This window comes from Fukomys damarensis, unplaced genomic scaffold, assembly GCF_012274545.1.
Source record: "Fukomys damarensis isolate Sample0158 unplaced genomic scaffold, DMR_v1.0_HiC HiC_scaffold_36, whole genome shotgun sequence".
Lineage (NCBI taxonomy): Eukaryota > Metazoa > Chordata > Mammalia > Rodentia > Bathyergidae > Fukomys > Fukomys damarensis.
Window position 1 is genome coordinate 39,398,226 of NW_022900948.1, and position 15,735 is coordinate 39,413,960.

At 36.3% G+C, this 15,735-nt stretch overlaps 1 protein-coding gene across 4 annotated transcripts in view; it reads right to left on the minus strand.

The window, feature by feature from the left end:
- The window catches only part of Dennd1a (DENN domain containing 1A), a 348,973-nt gene extending 333,749 nt beyond the window's left edge, over positions 1 to 15,224 (minus strand). For 2 of the 4 annotated variants that reach the window (XM_019205955.2, XM_019205956.2), the window contains exon 1: positions 15,176 to 15,212. In XM_019205955.2, the coding sequence (XP_019061500.1) occupies positions 15,176 to 15,185 (10 nt within the window). In that variant the 5' untranslated portion in view covers positions 15,186 to 15,212. Of the gene's footprint in view, positions 1 to 15,175 lie in introns of all 4 variants that reach the window. The other 2 variants (XM_019205953.2, XM_019205954.2) reach the window with 2 other exon arrangements.
- Between the last annotated feature and the right edge of the window lie 511 nt (positions 15,225 to 15,735).

Here is a 15,735-nt window from a genome sequence, read left to right on the forward strand (position 1 = left end):
CTCCCACCCCAGAACTCCCCTTTCCCCTCTGGCAGAGGAAACAGAGCATTAAGCAAGTGTGGTTCTGGTGTGTAAAGGATCTCAGAAGACCTAAAGAAGCTTTCTCAAAGGGGTCTGCACTTTTCTCAGACCTTACTGAGGTAGCCAAGTTGGGAAGCATTATTCATTCATTGACCCAAAAGGGGCAAGGGTGATACTTTGAGGAGGACACAACCCATGTCTGCAAGCCATCCCAAGTTACAGACACATACTTTATTAATAATCTTACATACACAAAATGTCCACAGAAAAGTCTAACAGGCTAATTTCTGACAGCTCCAGATAACAGCAGGAGGAACTGAAGCCATGCACAGGAGCAATGGTCCTTTCCCACCCAAGAGCTGTGATACAAATAAATAAATACAATTATCTGCAGAACTTCAAGTACAAGAGCAACACTGTGAAGTCCTTCTCCCCAAGTACAGTGACTTGTGGGAAACAGATAGGGAAATAAAGACAACAGCTGGAAAATTTAATTACAGAAGAATAACGCAAAAGCTGACATTGTTTTGCAGAACTAGCCAATAGCCAAAGCCTTTCTCCCTTACCTTAAGATACAGAAGCAGCTCTTGGCTCCTGAAGATAAGCGGCAGAACCCGAATCTCTGCTTGCTGTCAATGTCAGTGAGCACAAACGTGAAATTCTGGCCAACTTGGCTAACTGTGAGGCTGCGGCAAAGACAGAACAAAGGAAGAGATGAAGGGGCAGTAAGTTTCTTGATAAAGTATCTAATCACAACAAGTCATTGAACCTGTACCATTTCCTCCTTCAGTGGAACTCTTTATAAATGAGCTTACAATTTACACACTTGAAGGGAACAGATTGAACTATTTAAAAAAGAAAAAGACAGCTATCAGTACGTTCTAGTGACCGCCAAAAATCAAAATCATCAGCACGTTCATGCCTCCCCTTATCGAGTTCAGGCCATGAGGTGGTTCACTTAATCGGCCTGTTAATCCCGAAAAGCACATTCTATCCACCTTGTTTTATAGATGAGGAGAGTTGAGGGAGGCTCTACCCAAGATGCCAGCTGGATTTTTAAGCCATGCTCTGACTCCACTGGCTATTCCACCAGCTTGCTGTTAACAATGATCACCTGAAGACCCCGGCAGTTCAGAAACTAATGGTAACTGCAGCTGCAGAACTGAAAGGTCTTCTATGTCAGGCACAGCAAGACCCTGGAGATCCAGCCTCTTGCTTCCTCTCACAGCAACCTGGGATTTCAGTGATGCTCCCATTTTACAGAAAAAGGCACTGAAGGACAGAGTAAAGAACTGAGTCAACTTCAGAAAGCAAAGAGGAAGAGCTGGCATTCAAACTGGAATGAAAAGGGGACAAGGTTAGCTGACAGCTTCCTAAATTCTTCTATCTTTAATAATTTCTGAATTTATAAGGAACATATTGTATACTTTAGAGGAAGGAAGTACCAAAATATTAAAAATTGCAAAATTCTAAGAAATGGAAATAATGATTTAAGCTTCTTTTTTTAAAGGTACAAATTCGTGCACCAATAAAAAAATAACTACACATAAAAGCAACATAAGGTAGAAAATATTTAAAAATATAGAAGGTATATGGCTAATCAGAGTAATATAGAAACTTTTAAAAACTTACAAAGTACTGAAAAATCCTGTTACTTTGCACCCTGTTTCTTCTTAGATCTTAAACATTCTAAATCCCATGCATAAATGTACATTAAAGTATTTTAGATTTGACAATGAATTGTTCAAATGGACTCATTAATTCATACTACACTATGCATATATTGAATTTTACGAAGTATAACTTCTGATAAAATACTCAAACTGGTAAAATATTCAAATTGATGCTATCATTTACATTTTACTTTATAAATTGTCAATGGAAATGAAAAATCATGGCTCACCAGCCCTTTTCCAAAGGCAGAATTCTTACTGAATCTTTGGATATGATATGCATTAAGATTTATATTTAAGGTAGATTTTCTTTGTAAAACTCCCTTACATAAGAAAAATAAAATTAAAGGAATTTTCAAGTTCTCCCACTACAAAGGTCAAGGACCCTGCCTAGTTATATTTAAGGAAACAATTCCATCCCTTGAGAATGGTTAGGGAGTACAGGAAAATAATTTGAAAAGAAAATGTTCCACTCTCCTTACTTAACTAGGAAAGTGAACAAAAACAAGGTGGCAATTTAAAAGCAATGTGGTAATAAAGCAGGTGTAAGTAATGCTATCCCTCTACCAGGAGAAGGAACACATTTCTATAAAAGTTATAGAGCTGTCAAGGGGACACCAAACGCTACCTTCTTATGGCTGTTATGTTTTATCTATAAAGCTTGGATACTCTGTTACTATGGTGATTTAATACTATGTTTTAAAGGGGGATTATATGATTAATTTTAACAAGGTAGAGAACTGAAGATGTGTGAGAAACAGGATTCTAGCTCACATAATTAAAGTGATTGGGGAGGAAAGTAGCCTCAGTGGGGGAGGGAAAAACCTGTTTTATTAAAATATTTAAAGCAACAGGTCTGGATGAGTCTAAGATACAAATAAGGTTGTCCTTTTGTGTAACACTAGAATGTGATCACACCAAATATGACTGTTCATTATTTTAATTCAGGGGTTGACTTCACTTCTAGAATGCTTTAAATGAATACTCTCTAAGAAGCATCCAAGAGAATAAAGGTATTGACAGAACTAGATGAAAAGAAAACACACAGGATTTCTAGGGAAAGGACACAGAATGAACAATACCTGACTTGTAATTGGGTGTCATTAATTTACTACTATCTTTTCACTACCATTAAAAATGCTGAAAAATAACATCTAGCTACACTGTATGCTTAAAAAAAGATTCATTACTCATCTACTTGGTTCAAAGCCCAAGTCAATGGCTGCTAACTAGGCCTCCTTAAAACCCACAAGAACCTCAGTTTCTTCACCTAGAATAACAAAAAGAAACACCACCCAAACCAGGATGTGTGGAGAGTCAATGGATAAGTAATTAGTATTACATTAAGGTTAGTTCTTACAAGGAACAATTAATAAAAGAGAGGCAAGCTGTCACCCATTGAATAAAAACTAAAATTCACATTAAAATCATGCATCTGCATAGAATCTTCCTATCTCAGCTTTAAATTACCTGTGAGTAAAAATAGTAACTCTGCTTTGTTTCTCTCTTCTGTGATTTTTTTTTTCAGTAAAGATAATCTGGGGATCAAGTGATTCATGTTTGCAAAATGAAAGGTTCTTTTTTTGGGGCGTGACAGTTTAGAAGGAGGCAATTATTATTCTCAATTGATTAACTTTTAACTCCTAGCAGGATGAAGCACAAGTCATCAAAGCCCCAAACCAGTTGAATCTAAAATAATTTTTCCTTCGACAACTTCCAATAAACTAAGTCTGTCAGGACAGTCAAACAGAGGTTAACTTGAAGAGTTCTGAATCTCCAAGGAATTTATCAGTTTCTATCCACTTGCTGAGATAGTCTATAGGAGTATTCAGTATTTCCCATAAAAATTGCTAGGGTAAGAATCTGTCCCTTTGAAGAATATGACTTCCATGTTTGCCTCCAGTATTACCACCTATAATTTCTACAAGTATCAGAGTTTCCTAACTTGAACTGACAAAAGCCATTTATGCCAAACCCACTGCCAACATCACACTAAGTGGGAAAAAAATAAAAACATTCCCTCTTACATCAGAAACAAGATAAACCTGTACATAATCATTACTCCTGTACAATAGAGTACTTGAAACTTTAATCAGGGCAATCAGGCAAGAGAAAGACATAAAAAGGACTTAAATAGGAAAGGAAAAAGTCCTCAAGTGGTATGCCTCAAGTTTATCATTCTTTATGGCAAAGTAATACTTCCTTGTGTATAAAGACCACATTTTCCTTATCCATTCGTCGATGGACAACTGTGCTGTTTCCAAGATCTACTTATTATAAATTGTGCTGCATATCCCTATAATATGATGATTTTTAACTCTTTTGGGAAGACACCTAGAAAGAGTATATCTAGGTCAAATGAAATTTCTATTTTTAGTTGTTTGGGGAATCTCCACACAAGTCAGACAGACCAGCTCACATATCACTTAATTTTTCTTATATAAGAAACTCAATAGATAGATAGATAGATAGATAGATAGACAGACAGACACATAGACAGACCTAGAAAGCAAAATAGAAAACAGGTAAACAGGAATTAGGCAAAAGTTCGAATAATTCCCCAAACTACCTATTCCACTATTTAAAAAATATTTTAACATATGTACTAATTTGTTTCATTTATACTACTAGTTTCTTTTAGTTCATTAAAAAAAGTATTGTGGAAAGGTAGGGGCAAGGAAATAAGGGAAAAGAAAAAATATGAGAAAATGAAAAAATGGAAATAAAGAGTTTGTTAATGGGGAGGGGAGGAGGGGGTGAAGGGAGGAGGGCAGGGACAAGGGGAAAAAATGAGAACCAAGAACTGTCATGTGAAGGTATAGGATCCCAGTAATGAATGTAACTGTACTGTAGACCTAGATTGTACCAATAAACTCAATAAAAAGGAAAAAAAAAGTTTTGTGCTATTATCTGTTTCTTCTTTGTAAGAGAATCTTTTTTATCTCTAATATGGAGTATAACTACTTTGAAGATGATACATGTATTAACTATTGCTCTTCTCTTATTTTGTTATGAAACTTTTATTTTTTCAGAACATAAGAAAAAAAGAAAAGAAGAAGTGAAACCATCCTTATTTGCAGATGATATGATCCTTTTGTGGAAGATCCAAAAAGCCTCCACCAGAAGACTTTTAGAACTAATAAACCAATTCAGCCATGTAGCACAATACAAAATAAACACAAAAATCAATAGTGCTTCCTGTACAATGACAATTAACCCATGAAAAAGAAATCAGGAAAACAATCCCATTAACAATAGCCTTTAAATAAATTAAATCTGGGAAATTAACCTAAGGAAGTGAAAGATGTCTCTAATGAAAACTAGTGCTCTAAAAAAGAAATCAAAGAGGACATTAGAAAATGTAAAGACATTCCCCATTTTCGGATAGGCAGAACCAAAATGTCAAAACAGTCACATTATCAAAAATGATATACAGATTTAATGAAATTTCAGTCAAAATAGCATCAGTATTTTTTTTAATCAAAGTAGAAAAAGCAATTTTTTTGTACCAGGGATCAAACTCAGGACCTTGCACTTGAGAAGCAGGTGCTGGAACCACTGAGCTAAATCCCCAGCCCTAGAAAAATTAATTCTAAAATTTATATGTACCTAGAAGAGACCTAAAATAGCAGTAAGAGCCAAACAGGAGGCATTACAGTCCTGGTCATCAAGTTCTTCTACAAGCCTACAGTAATAAAATAGCAAGGTACTGGCACAAAAACCAACCTGTTGACCAATGCACGTATGCAGGAATAATACCTGGCATTTCAGCCATCTGATTTTTGAGAAAGGGGCCGATAAAATATGGTGGAGAAAAGACAGTCTCTTTAACAAATGATGCTGGAAAAACTAGTTATCTGTACGCAAAAGAATAAATCCACATCTTGCCCTATACTAAAATCAAAGTGGATCCAAATCCTATATATAAAAACAAAACAAAAAAATCTAATCTGCTGGAAAAAAAAAAACAGTAAAAGTCTTGAAGACATAAGCATAGGCAAGAAGACTTCCTGAACAGAACCCAATTCTGCAAGATGTAATACCAAGAATCAACAAATGCAATGACACCAAATTAAAAAGCTTCTACACAGCAAATGAAACAACAAAGTGAAGAGACAACCTCCAGAATGGGAAAAATTTTTTAACCAGCTAGTCCTTGGGACTAATAAATAGAAAATACAAAAATTTCAAAAATATCACAACCCATAAAATAAAAAAGACCCAATCAAAAAGTTAGCAATTGTATAGTTCTCTTCTCTGAAGGAGTACATATGATCAGTAAGTACATGAAAAAATGTTCAGCATCTTTGGGCATCAGAGAAATGCAAATCCAAACAACCCTGAGATTCCATCTCATTCAACTACAAATGGCTATCATCAAGAAATCAAAAACAAAGACAAAACAAAACAAAAACAGATGCTGAGGAGGATGTGGAGAAAAAGGAACATTTCTACATTGTTGGTGGGAATATAATCACTACAGAAATCAGTATGGAGACTCCTTAATAAACTAAAAATAGAAACTCCATTTGAGCCAGCTATACATATCTCTCCTGGGTACAGTATCTTCCTGAAAGTGTTAAAAGGCATCATACTACATGACGCTTGCTTACCTTTGATTCTAGTAGCATAGCTCACAATAGCCAAATCACAGAATCAGCCTATAAGTCCACCAACAGATAAAGAAAATGTGGTATATACACACAATAGACTACTCATCCACAAAGAAGGATAAACTGGAGTCATTTGTAAGAAACAGATGCACCTTGAGACCATAATGTTAAGTGAAATAAATCAGATACAGAAGGTTAAATATTGCCTGGTTCTCTATGAGGCCAAAAATATAAATAATTTAAAGGCCAAAGTAAAAGAGATAGTAAGAAACAGAGAGGGAGACGAGATAAAAAAGGGACCTGGTGAAGGAGGAAGAGGGAATGAAAGGGGGAGGAGTAAAAATGATGAAGAGTCCTTCTGTATATATCAATTCCCCAAGATGAATATTATTATTATGTATCAAAACATATACTAATAAAAGAAAAACTAAATATCTAAAGGGAAGCTTGCTAGTTGGAGAGTAGACAGGAAGAGATATAAATAATTTTTTTTAAAATCAGAGATTTCACAATGATTAAAACAGAAAGAGACAAAATCATCTCACTCTATTCTGTTTTACAGATGGGAAATTGAGACTTTGGGTTTTATTTTCCAAACTTGCCAGGGGATGAACCTGAAGAAGGCCTTTCACCTAATTCCTATTCCCTTTCTCCTCCATAGAATTAGAGATTTATAGATCCTGGATGACACAGCCCCAGGAGACAGTTACATTATGTATCCCTGTCCCCTTTCTGTGCATGCCCGATTACAAGACAATCACGTTCAGCCTAGGCCACATGGGCCAGCCATTAGCTCATCAGGCTATGGTCCCACCTGGTCCCAGCTATCAAACACCACTCTCCCCAGCTTCGAACCCTACACTGTTCAGGTTGCAGCACAAACTAATCAAGAATAGGTCAAATATCCAAGCCAGCTTCTGGTTCAATGTCCTTTCTATTCTGCCACATCTCACTGAACATAATGAAAACCCTCCCTGAGGAGTTTCACCTCAGTTTAAGGAATTTAAATATGTGAAGAATATTGATAGTTGTCTTAGTAGGCAGAGTATAACTCTCACTAAGCAAGAGAAACCATATTTGAGTACATTGAGAAATAAACCCAGGGTTATTACAGACCAGGGTCTGAACAACCCTTCGGTGTGCTTCCCATGCCTATGTGAATATGGAAAACATGAGAGAAAAGCAACAAGGGGGTAGAGGGTTATATGCAGTAACCATTCAAACCAAGGACTTAACCATGGTACTGTCTTTTAAATGCCTGTCAGCCATTCACATCTCCTAAAGCAGCATTTTTCCTAATCTTCAATTTGTCTACAAGTCTAGAGTATGAATGATATAAAGTGTGCAGGTAGGACAGTTTGGTTCTAGTCTTCTGATGAGAAATGAGATTTTACATGCCAGCCTCACTTTAAGCTTATTTAACCATTTTGCATATTGAGATACAATATGTAAGATAACAATACGGGCACTGTAGCAAATGGTGGATATACAACACTGAACAAATAGGGCCCCTCCCTGTATACAGCTTACTATCTAGTTGGAGAAGAATAATAAATAAGGGTAGCCTTAAAAAAAAAACCCATACAGGACTGGGGATTTAGCTTAGTGGTTCCACCGCCTGCCTTGCAAGTGCAAGGACCAGAGTTTGATCCCCAGTACCAAAAATGAAAACATCCATATAGCTTGAGGAAGTATTTTGAAAGCAAAGAACTATCAAAGATAGAAGAAAATGGCACAGGAAGAGAGAATCATGCAACTAGAAGCAGTTTCTCAAGAATGAAGCTAGGCGTGGTGACACACAACTGTAATCCCAGCACTCGGGAGGCTGAGGCAGGAGGACCGCTATGAGTTGGAGACGAGTCTGGGCTACATGGTGAATTCCAGGTCAGGTCAGTCTCAACTACATAGTGAGATCCTGTCTCAAAAAAAAAAAGAATGATAATACTGACCTAAAGAATAGGATAAAGAAGGGACTCAAGGCAGAGAAAAGTGCTGGGCAAAGGTTCTAGAGACTTGAAGGAGCCAACTGTGTTCAAGGAATGAAGCAACTGTGTTTAAAGAATTATGAGCATAGCTAAACCATGGGAGACAAATAGCAGCAACACATGAAAATGCTACATAAAGCAAGCACCAGAATATAGAATATCTCACAGGTCATGGTGAAGAATTAAGACTTGGGGGAGGGAGATATGATGGAAAGCTATTTCATGGTTTTAATCAAGAGAAAAACAGTCTGATTTACTGTTCTGAAGATTTGATCTGACTTATATGGAGAACAATCTGGAAAGCAGAAAGCAGTTAGGTGAGAATGGGTGGTGGCTTAACTCATGCAGGGAGAGTAGAGATGGAGAGCGGTAGACAATTCAAGTTGTAGACAGCAGGTATGAGTGACAGGCTTGCAGACAGAAAACTAGAAAGCAAAAGCTAGAATATCAGCATTTGATAATAGGAAAGATTAAAGAGGAGATCCTATTTGAGATATGTTAGGTCTAATAAGGCTGTAAAACCATCTAAATAGAAATGTCAAGTACAGAGCTGAACTAGTTAGGAAAGCAAAAGAAACGTTTGGCTTGAAGCTACAAATTTGGAACTCATTTACACACAGATGGTATTTAACACCATGGTAAAGATGAGACTTTAGGGAGAGAGCAAAGAGAAAAAGAAGAGCGTTCAAGACTCATTCATAAAAACATCAGTTGAGAGAATGGGTAGATAAGAGACTATTAAAGAAAAAAGGTGAACCACAGGGCAGAGCAGAAAGGAAGAGTTAACTGTATTGATGTATCAAGAAAAGAAAAGAAAATATGTCTACTACACTGAACAATATAGAGGTTTCAGGTGACCTTGAGAGGAACAACTCTAGTTGAATGACAGATGCAAGAAACAGACTGAAGGGCCTGGGATTTAAACTCAGTGGTGCCACAAGAACAAGGTACCAAATTTGATCCCCAGTACAAAAAAAAAAAAAAAAAAAAAAAAAAAAAAAAAAAAAAAAAAAAAAAAAAAAAAAAAAAAAAAAAAAAAAAAAAAAAAAAAAAAAAAAAAAAAAAAGCCGGAAGAGGTCTAAAAAAAAAAAAAAAAAAAAGAAGAAAGAGAAACAGACTGAAGAGGTCTAAGGAATAAACTGAGTGTAAAGATGCTCTTCCAAGAAGTACAGAATCCAATAGTAACTGACTGGGAATGAAGAATCAAAGGTAGGTATTATTTTTAGACTGGAAGAACACCAGAACTTGTTTTTAAGCTGTTGGAATGTTTCAACAGAAACAGAGATTTATGTTGCAGGAGAGAAAAGATGAAATATTAAGACCTGGACTTGACATTAGAATCCCAGATATGCTTCTCACTAGCTATGTAAGCATAGATAACTTCTTATACTCTTCAATTTCATCTGTAAAGTCAGAATAATATTTTGCAGAATGGTTCTGAGGATGAGAAATAACATATGTAATTAAATAGTATATTGCAAGCCAGGCATAGTGGCGCACGCCTATAATCCCAGCACTTGGGAAGTTGAGGCAGGAGGATCGCTGCGAGTTCGAGACCAGCCTGGGCTACATAGTGAGGTCCAGAGCAGTCTGAACTACATAGTGAGACCCTGTCTCAAAAAACAAAAACAAAACAAAACAAAATAAATAGTATATTGCAGGTACACAAAAATGATTGGCTATGCAATTCTAAAATTCAAGAGGTGGAACTAAAAACAATTTGTCATCACCTATTAACTGTAGCTTACTAACAGTTACCTGCTGAGCTATCTACTATGAAGCTAGTCTTTTCTTCAGGCATGTGAAGTGGTGGGCAATAATCAAGCTCTGTTAAACCACCATACCTACCAACTTGTAGTTCCGTGTGCCTCAAAGCTTCCCTCCATAAACACACCTTTCAGTTACCTAAGCCTCAAGTTTCTTACCTTCCCTCGTCAAAGATCTAGACAGTAAGAATTACACCCACCCAATCTGCCTAGGGACCAGTAGCTGGTCTCAGTGCCAGATAAAAGCAACACTTATCTGCTTGAGGATCCCACCATGAAGTTCTAAAAACAAATATCTGTCCAGTCCCTTGACTAGGTGAGCCTAACAAGGTAAATGCAAATAACTGTAAAATTTAAAAGAATTAAAAAAAAAACAAACTAGAAGAACAGTAGAGACAGTATCTACTTCCCTCATTTTATTGATGAAGAAATGAAGGCTGTCAGGGCAGAAGCCACTTATTTCATAGCACAGAGCAAATCAGAGGTAGCATCCAAACTAACAGTTCACTAATATCTAACCATGTTTTTAAGGTTTTCAAAATAATCTAGGGCACAGTCAAACTCATAGTGCAAACTAAACCAAGGGACTAAAATGGGCCAAATGGACTCCAGTTTTAAAAGTAGAGCAGGCTTAATATTTGGAGGCAGAAACAAAAAGAGAAGTCCAGGAAAATATATGCTGATGTGCTAATCATGTTTTGTCTGTGTGCAGTTCATTTTCTCCAGTTAACTGAATTTTCCACTTTCTCAATGAATGTATACTGCTTTAAAAATAAAAGCTGTTTGATTACTTACTCTATGCTGTGATAGATCTAATAGAGGCAGTATGGTTTAAGTATGGCAGAGTTGGAGGCCAGGCAAATGGGAGTTCTGAAAACATTCTGCTAGTTGATAGGAGAGAGACCTTGTGCTCGTTACTGACCTATCTGAACCTCTGCTCTTCTATATGGCAATTTGATAATGGTAACCTTGCAAATGTGTGACTTTTCAGGGCAAGAAAAGAACACAGTACAATAGCTCACATGTAACAGATACATAGGAAGCTAAAAAATAGCATTTGAACCATATCTGCATCCGCGGTTACATTCTAAATCATTAAATGATGCCTCTACCCTTGCAAAGAAGATGTCATTTCACTTCATGCTCCTGTCATATGTGGGTACAAGTATACACAGGGTAGCTGAGTAATGTTCTGGGTTCTGAAAGAGGATAAGCACAAACATAGAAAGGAATAGTTGTTCCATTGTCCAATTCATCTCTAATGTTTTGATTAACTGAAGCTGGATGTCAGCTATCAAGTGCAAGCAAGTAGTAACTGCCATATGAATCAGGACAAGCTTTTTATTTATTTTAAGAAAATGCTTTCATCAACAATAGTGAAAAGTTTCTGACAGTGACACAGGGAACTCAACAGTGATTCTTCACTGCTCTCCCATAGGAGCTTCAAGGACACTGAAGGGTAGAAGTAACTCTGGACTGGGAATAAGCACCTGTTTCTTTCCCAGCTCTTTAACTACATAGTTGTGATGAAAAGCGAGCCACTTCCCTCTGCTGATCTTGGCTTCCCTTCTGCAGAATGAGATGTTTGAACCAGATGAATCTCTGCTTTAAAATCTTCCACTCCTGCTCCCACAGACTCTCAAGGCCTCCTGTGGCCAGAGCCCAAGCTCTTAAAGCACATATCACCCTCTTTCCAGCACGCTCCATCTGCTCTGGCTGAACATCTCCAGGCTCACTCATGGTTTCTCCTCTGCTTTGCTGTGCAGTGCATATGGGGAGTTAGGTTCCCCTTTCCACTATCCACTTCTTGCTAGCCTGGCAGACTCAACGCAAGTCTGACCCGCCATAACAAGTTTTCTCTGACCATCTCTTTCTAACCTTCCCATCCTTTCAATTGTTTAAGAAGTCTTTATAACACTTCTTGGTCTAAACTGAAAAACACATGGAAGGAAGGGCTCGAAGTGTGACAACAACAATGCCCTGTGCGGCATATCCTGAACCATCCTCTGCTCTTCTGAGGGGAAAATATCACTATTATCTCATAGAGCTGCAGGGAAGAATAAAGAGAAGATAATGAAATAATGCCCAGCATTCAGACTAGAATCAATTAAGAACTCAGATGCTAATTTCCTTCCTCTATGACTAGTAACTACTCTTCCCTACAAGGTGATCTCCTGAAAAATGTATTCATTTGGGAGATGAAAATCTAGGATGAGCTACACCAAAAAGGACCTTGGGTAAGTCACAACTTCACTGAAGTCTTCATTATTTCAAATGAAAATAATAGTATTTGTTCTTATGTCTTATGGTAGGATGATAAAGTGAGATAATACATGAGAAAGCACTTTCTTCTGAAGAGCTACCAGCATTATTATTTTTCATGCATCCTACTTTCTGAAAGAAAAATCTTAAAACACAACAGATAGCAAGATGTCAGTGTTAACAGGTGATTTTATGATGACTGTGAAAATCTAACTCTTGATACAGACTAGAAATATCAGAAAGTTATATCACTGTTCCTCAGAGTAGAAAAGCAGAAATACTGAAAGGATTAGGAAGTCTTCTGTTTTGGATGCGATCACCTGGAACACTGCTCATCTCACGCTGCTGTATTTTCTAAGTTAAACAATATCAAACACACCTGGGGAACTTTGTGGGCCTCAAAATCTGAACGTTTGACAGTGCTAACTCCAAATTAATTGAAACATTATGACATAAAGACTTTTTTATATTTGTAAATGAACTTTATTTTAATTATCCCTTCTGCCTTGAAGTATGCTACAGTTAGAGGAGGGCAAACAGAAAAAAAAGAGTCCCCAAAATCAAGTGGATTTTTTATATTAATAGAAAAACACCCATAGTACCAGTATGTAATATAATTCAACGTATGGAAGAACTATTGTATATGGCAGGGGTTAAAATACATCCATGAAGGCCAGAGATTTGGCTCAGTGGTTCTGCAGCCTTCCTCGCAAGCACAAGGACCCGAGTTTGATAACCAGTACCAAAAAAAAAAAAAAAAAAAAAAAAAAAAATTGGAGGTAGACAGATAGACAGATAGATAGATATCTCCATCCATGAACGGTCACTTCTATTAGTAAGTTATTTTTTGAAAGTAATATAAAGAATGAGATTAGGGGAGAGTAACTGGAGAAATCTGTTTTAGAAGAAGAAAATTTTTCTGAAACAATGAAAAGGCACCCAACATTATTGGTAACTAAATATATTTCAGAATTATCACTGAAAGAACTCTCTTTTTTGTTGTTGTTGTTCCATTTCACAGTGCAATCATTCAGACAGATAAATAAGTACAGGGGTGTCTGGTATAAATGAGAGGAAGAGTGTGTTTGGTATGAGCATGTGCATGTTGGGCCAGGGCAGAGATTTAATCACATCATGCATTTCTTCTAACAGTATTAGTTTACTAAGTCAATTAAGAAACACCTATTCAAAATAGATCACCATTCTAACAACAAGTCATGCAAAAATGTATTCTTATCTTTCTTTGTTAAACATCTAAGTACATTTTAAAAAACACTTCTGATTTATTACTACACATAAATATGCTCTGGCCATAATTTGTAATACTTTTATAAATTACTGCAGGAGATTTCATGCATCACTAATTCATACATATAAATGTGAATTTTGCATTAAATATCTCTAAACAAAACACTACCTTCTTGATATTTCTAGAAGAAATGGGATAAAGAAAAGAGAACACTCATTACAAAGACTGGCCCTCTTGAAATTAAACCTATTCTGTTTTGAGCATCAACCTATAGGTACCATGGTTAAAAAGAGCTGTGTCTGGAAATACAATGGTTGATTGGCTTAAAAAAATAACATGTTAGAACCAAGGAGAGCAATGATTATAAATGACTGGCAACATTCCAAAGTTGCTTTTTAGTATTCCTTTAAACTCCTTTGGCTACCAGTTCTCATCTCACACCATTGTTAGGTTTGTGCCAAATAAATCAGGACATTAATACTATGAAGTGTAGAAAAGATCCATAGCTCAAACTACCCAAATATACTCTAAACCACTAAAATCGTTCAGACCCTGATTTGTTTGGGTATATTTAAAAACTTGATAGAACCTTCCTGAAGGTGACACATTTTATAGCTTCCTTGGAACATATTAGGGAATTTAATGACAAGGTTATTTTCTACAATCTTTCTGTCACCAAAAGAGGAATTATTAAAAGATAATGTGTGTACAGTCTCATAGTTCAATTTTCCATTAAAAGAAAATTAAACAGAGGCAACAATCAAGAGGACAAATGAATTATTGCAATAAATAAAGCTTTAATTATAATGAAAAAGACAGTACATATTTTTTGAAAACTAGAGAGTGGCTGCAGTGTCATTTCATTAACATAATCAGTAAATCACAGCTTTATAAAATAAAAATAAAAGCTCTTCTAAAACACTGGATTATCTTAAAAAATAACAAAAAAACCTTCAAATTATTTTAATTACCTTGACAGTCTTATATTTGTACCTCTCCAAGAAACAGTTTATCACAACAAATACTAAGGAAATGTTTAGATGGTTGTATATTTGTTAAGTCTAGAAACCTACAGAAAATGTTGATTTCCCCAGAGATGCTATCATTCTTAGCCATCTAAACAGAATGCAAAATACTATTTAGCAACATGCCTTTTAAATAACTCAGTGCCTTTAAACAAGATAGGCCTATGCTGATTTAAATTGTAAGTTGAAGTTTAGGAAAAACAGTCTATGCAATAATCATAAGTCATGTAATACTGTTTGTTTAAGCCAAATATATTTCTATTTAAATAAAAATTAAACAGCAGTGGATTAAATACCAACCATTCTTAATCATAATTTAAGTCTGACAACCAAAATCAAAAATTTAATCCCTTACAAAATACATATCACAAACTAACCAATACAAAGCTCTAAGCTTTAAACTTTTTGATTGTGTCAATAAAAACTCCAGGAAAGGAGAATACTGCAACTCTCCTTGGAACATGGGTGTTTTAAATCATGGTTAAACAGACAGAATGTTAAGAATGGTATGGTTTTTATTTTCTATACCAGGTTTATTGACAGTATTTTTTTCCTAATAAAGTTTGAAAATCTGACACTACCTGTCCACATAGAAGGGGAAACAAAACTTGGTCAAAGTCTGTAGAACTTCCTGTGGAGAGAAAGAGAGATAATTTATACATCTAATGGGACCAATAAATCTAACATTAAGCACAGCACACAATCTAGCAACTTTACCCTGAAGAAAGAGGAGACAGATGAAGAAATATGGGCTTTATCAATTACATGGGAGGAGTACCAGGCAGTCAATCATGTGAAATAATAAACATGATCAAACTTCATTAAAAATGAAAAATTAATCAAGAGTCACACATGGGCAAGCAGCAGGAGCCATGCAAGAAAGCTCTGAAGGGAGGGAGGCGGTTGGGTTGCTGAGTGTTAACACCCCTCCAGGGACCATCTCCAGCCTGACCATATGGATCAGAGTGAATAACACAGAGCCACATGGGTTTGGCCTGGCAGGGCCGCTGTTGCTGGCACTGTTTTTGCCTGTTACCTAGGAACAGAGGGGGCCGGGATTAGACAACGCTTCCTAACATCAATAGGCTAAATCACAGCAGAATAGAAAGCCAACTTGAAGATAATTGTGCCTGAACACCAT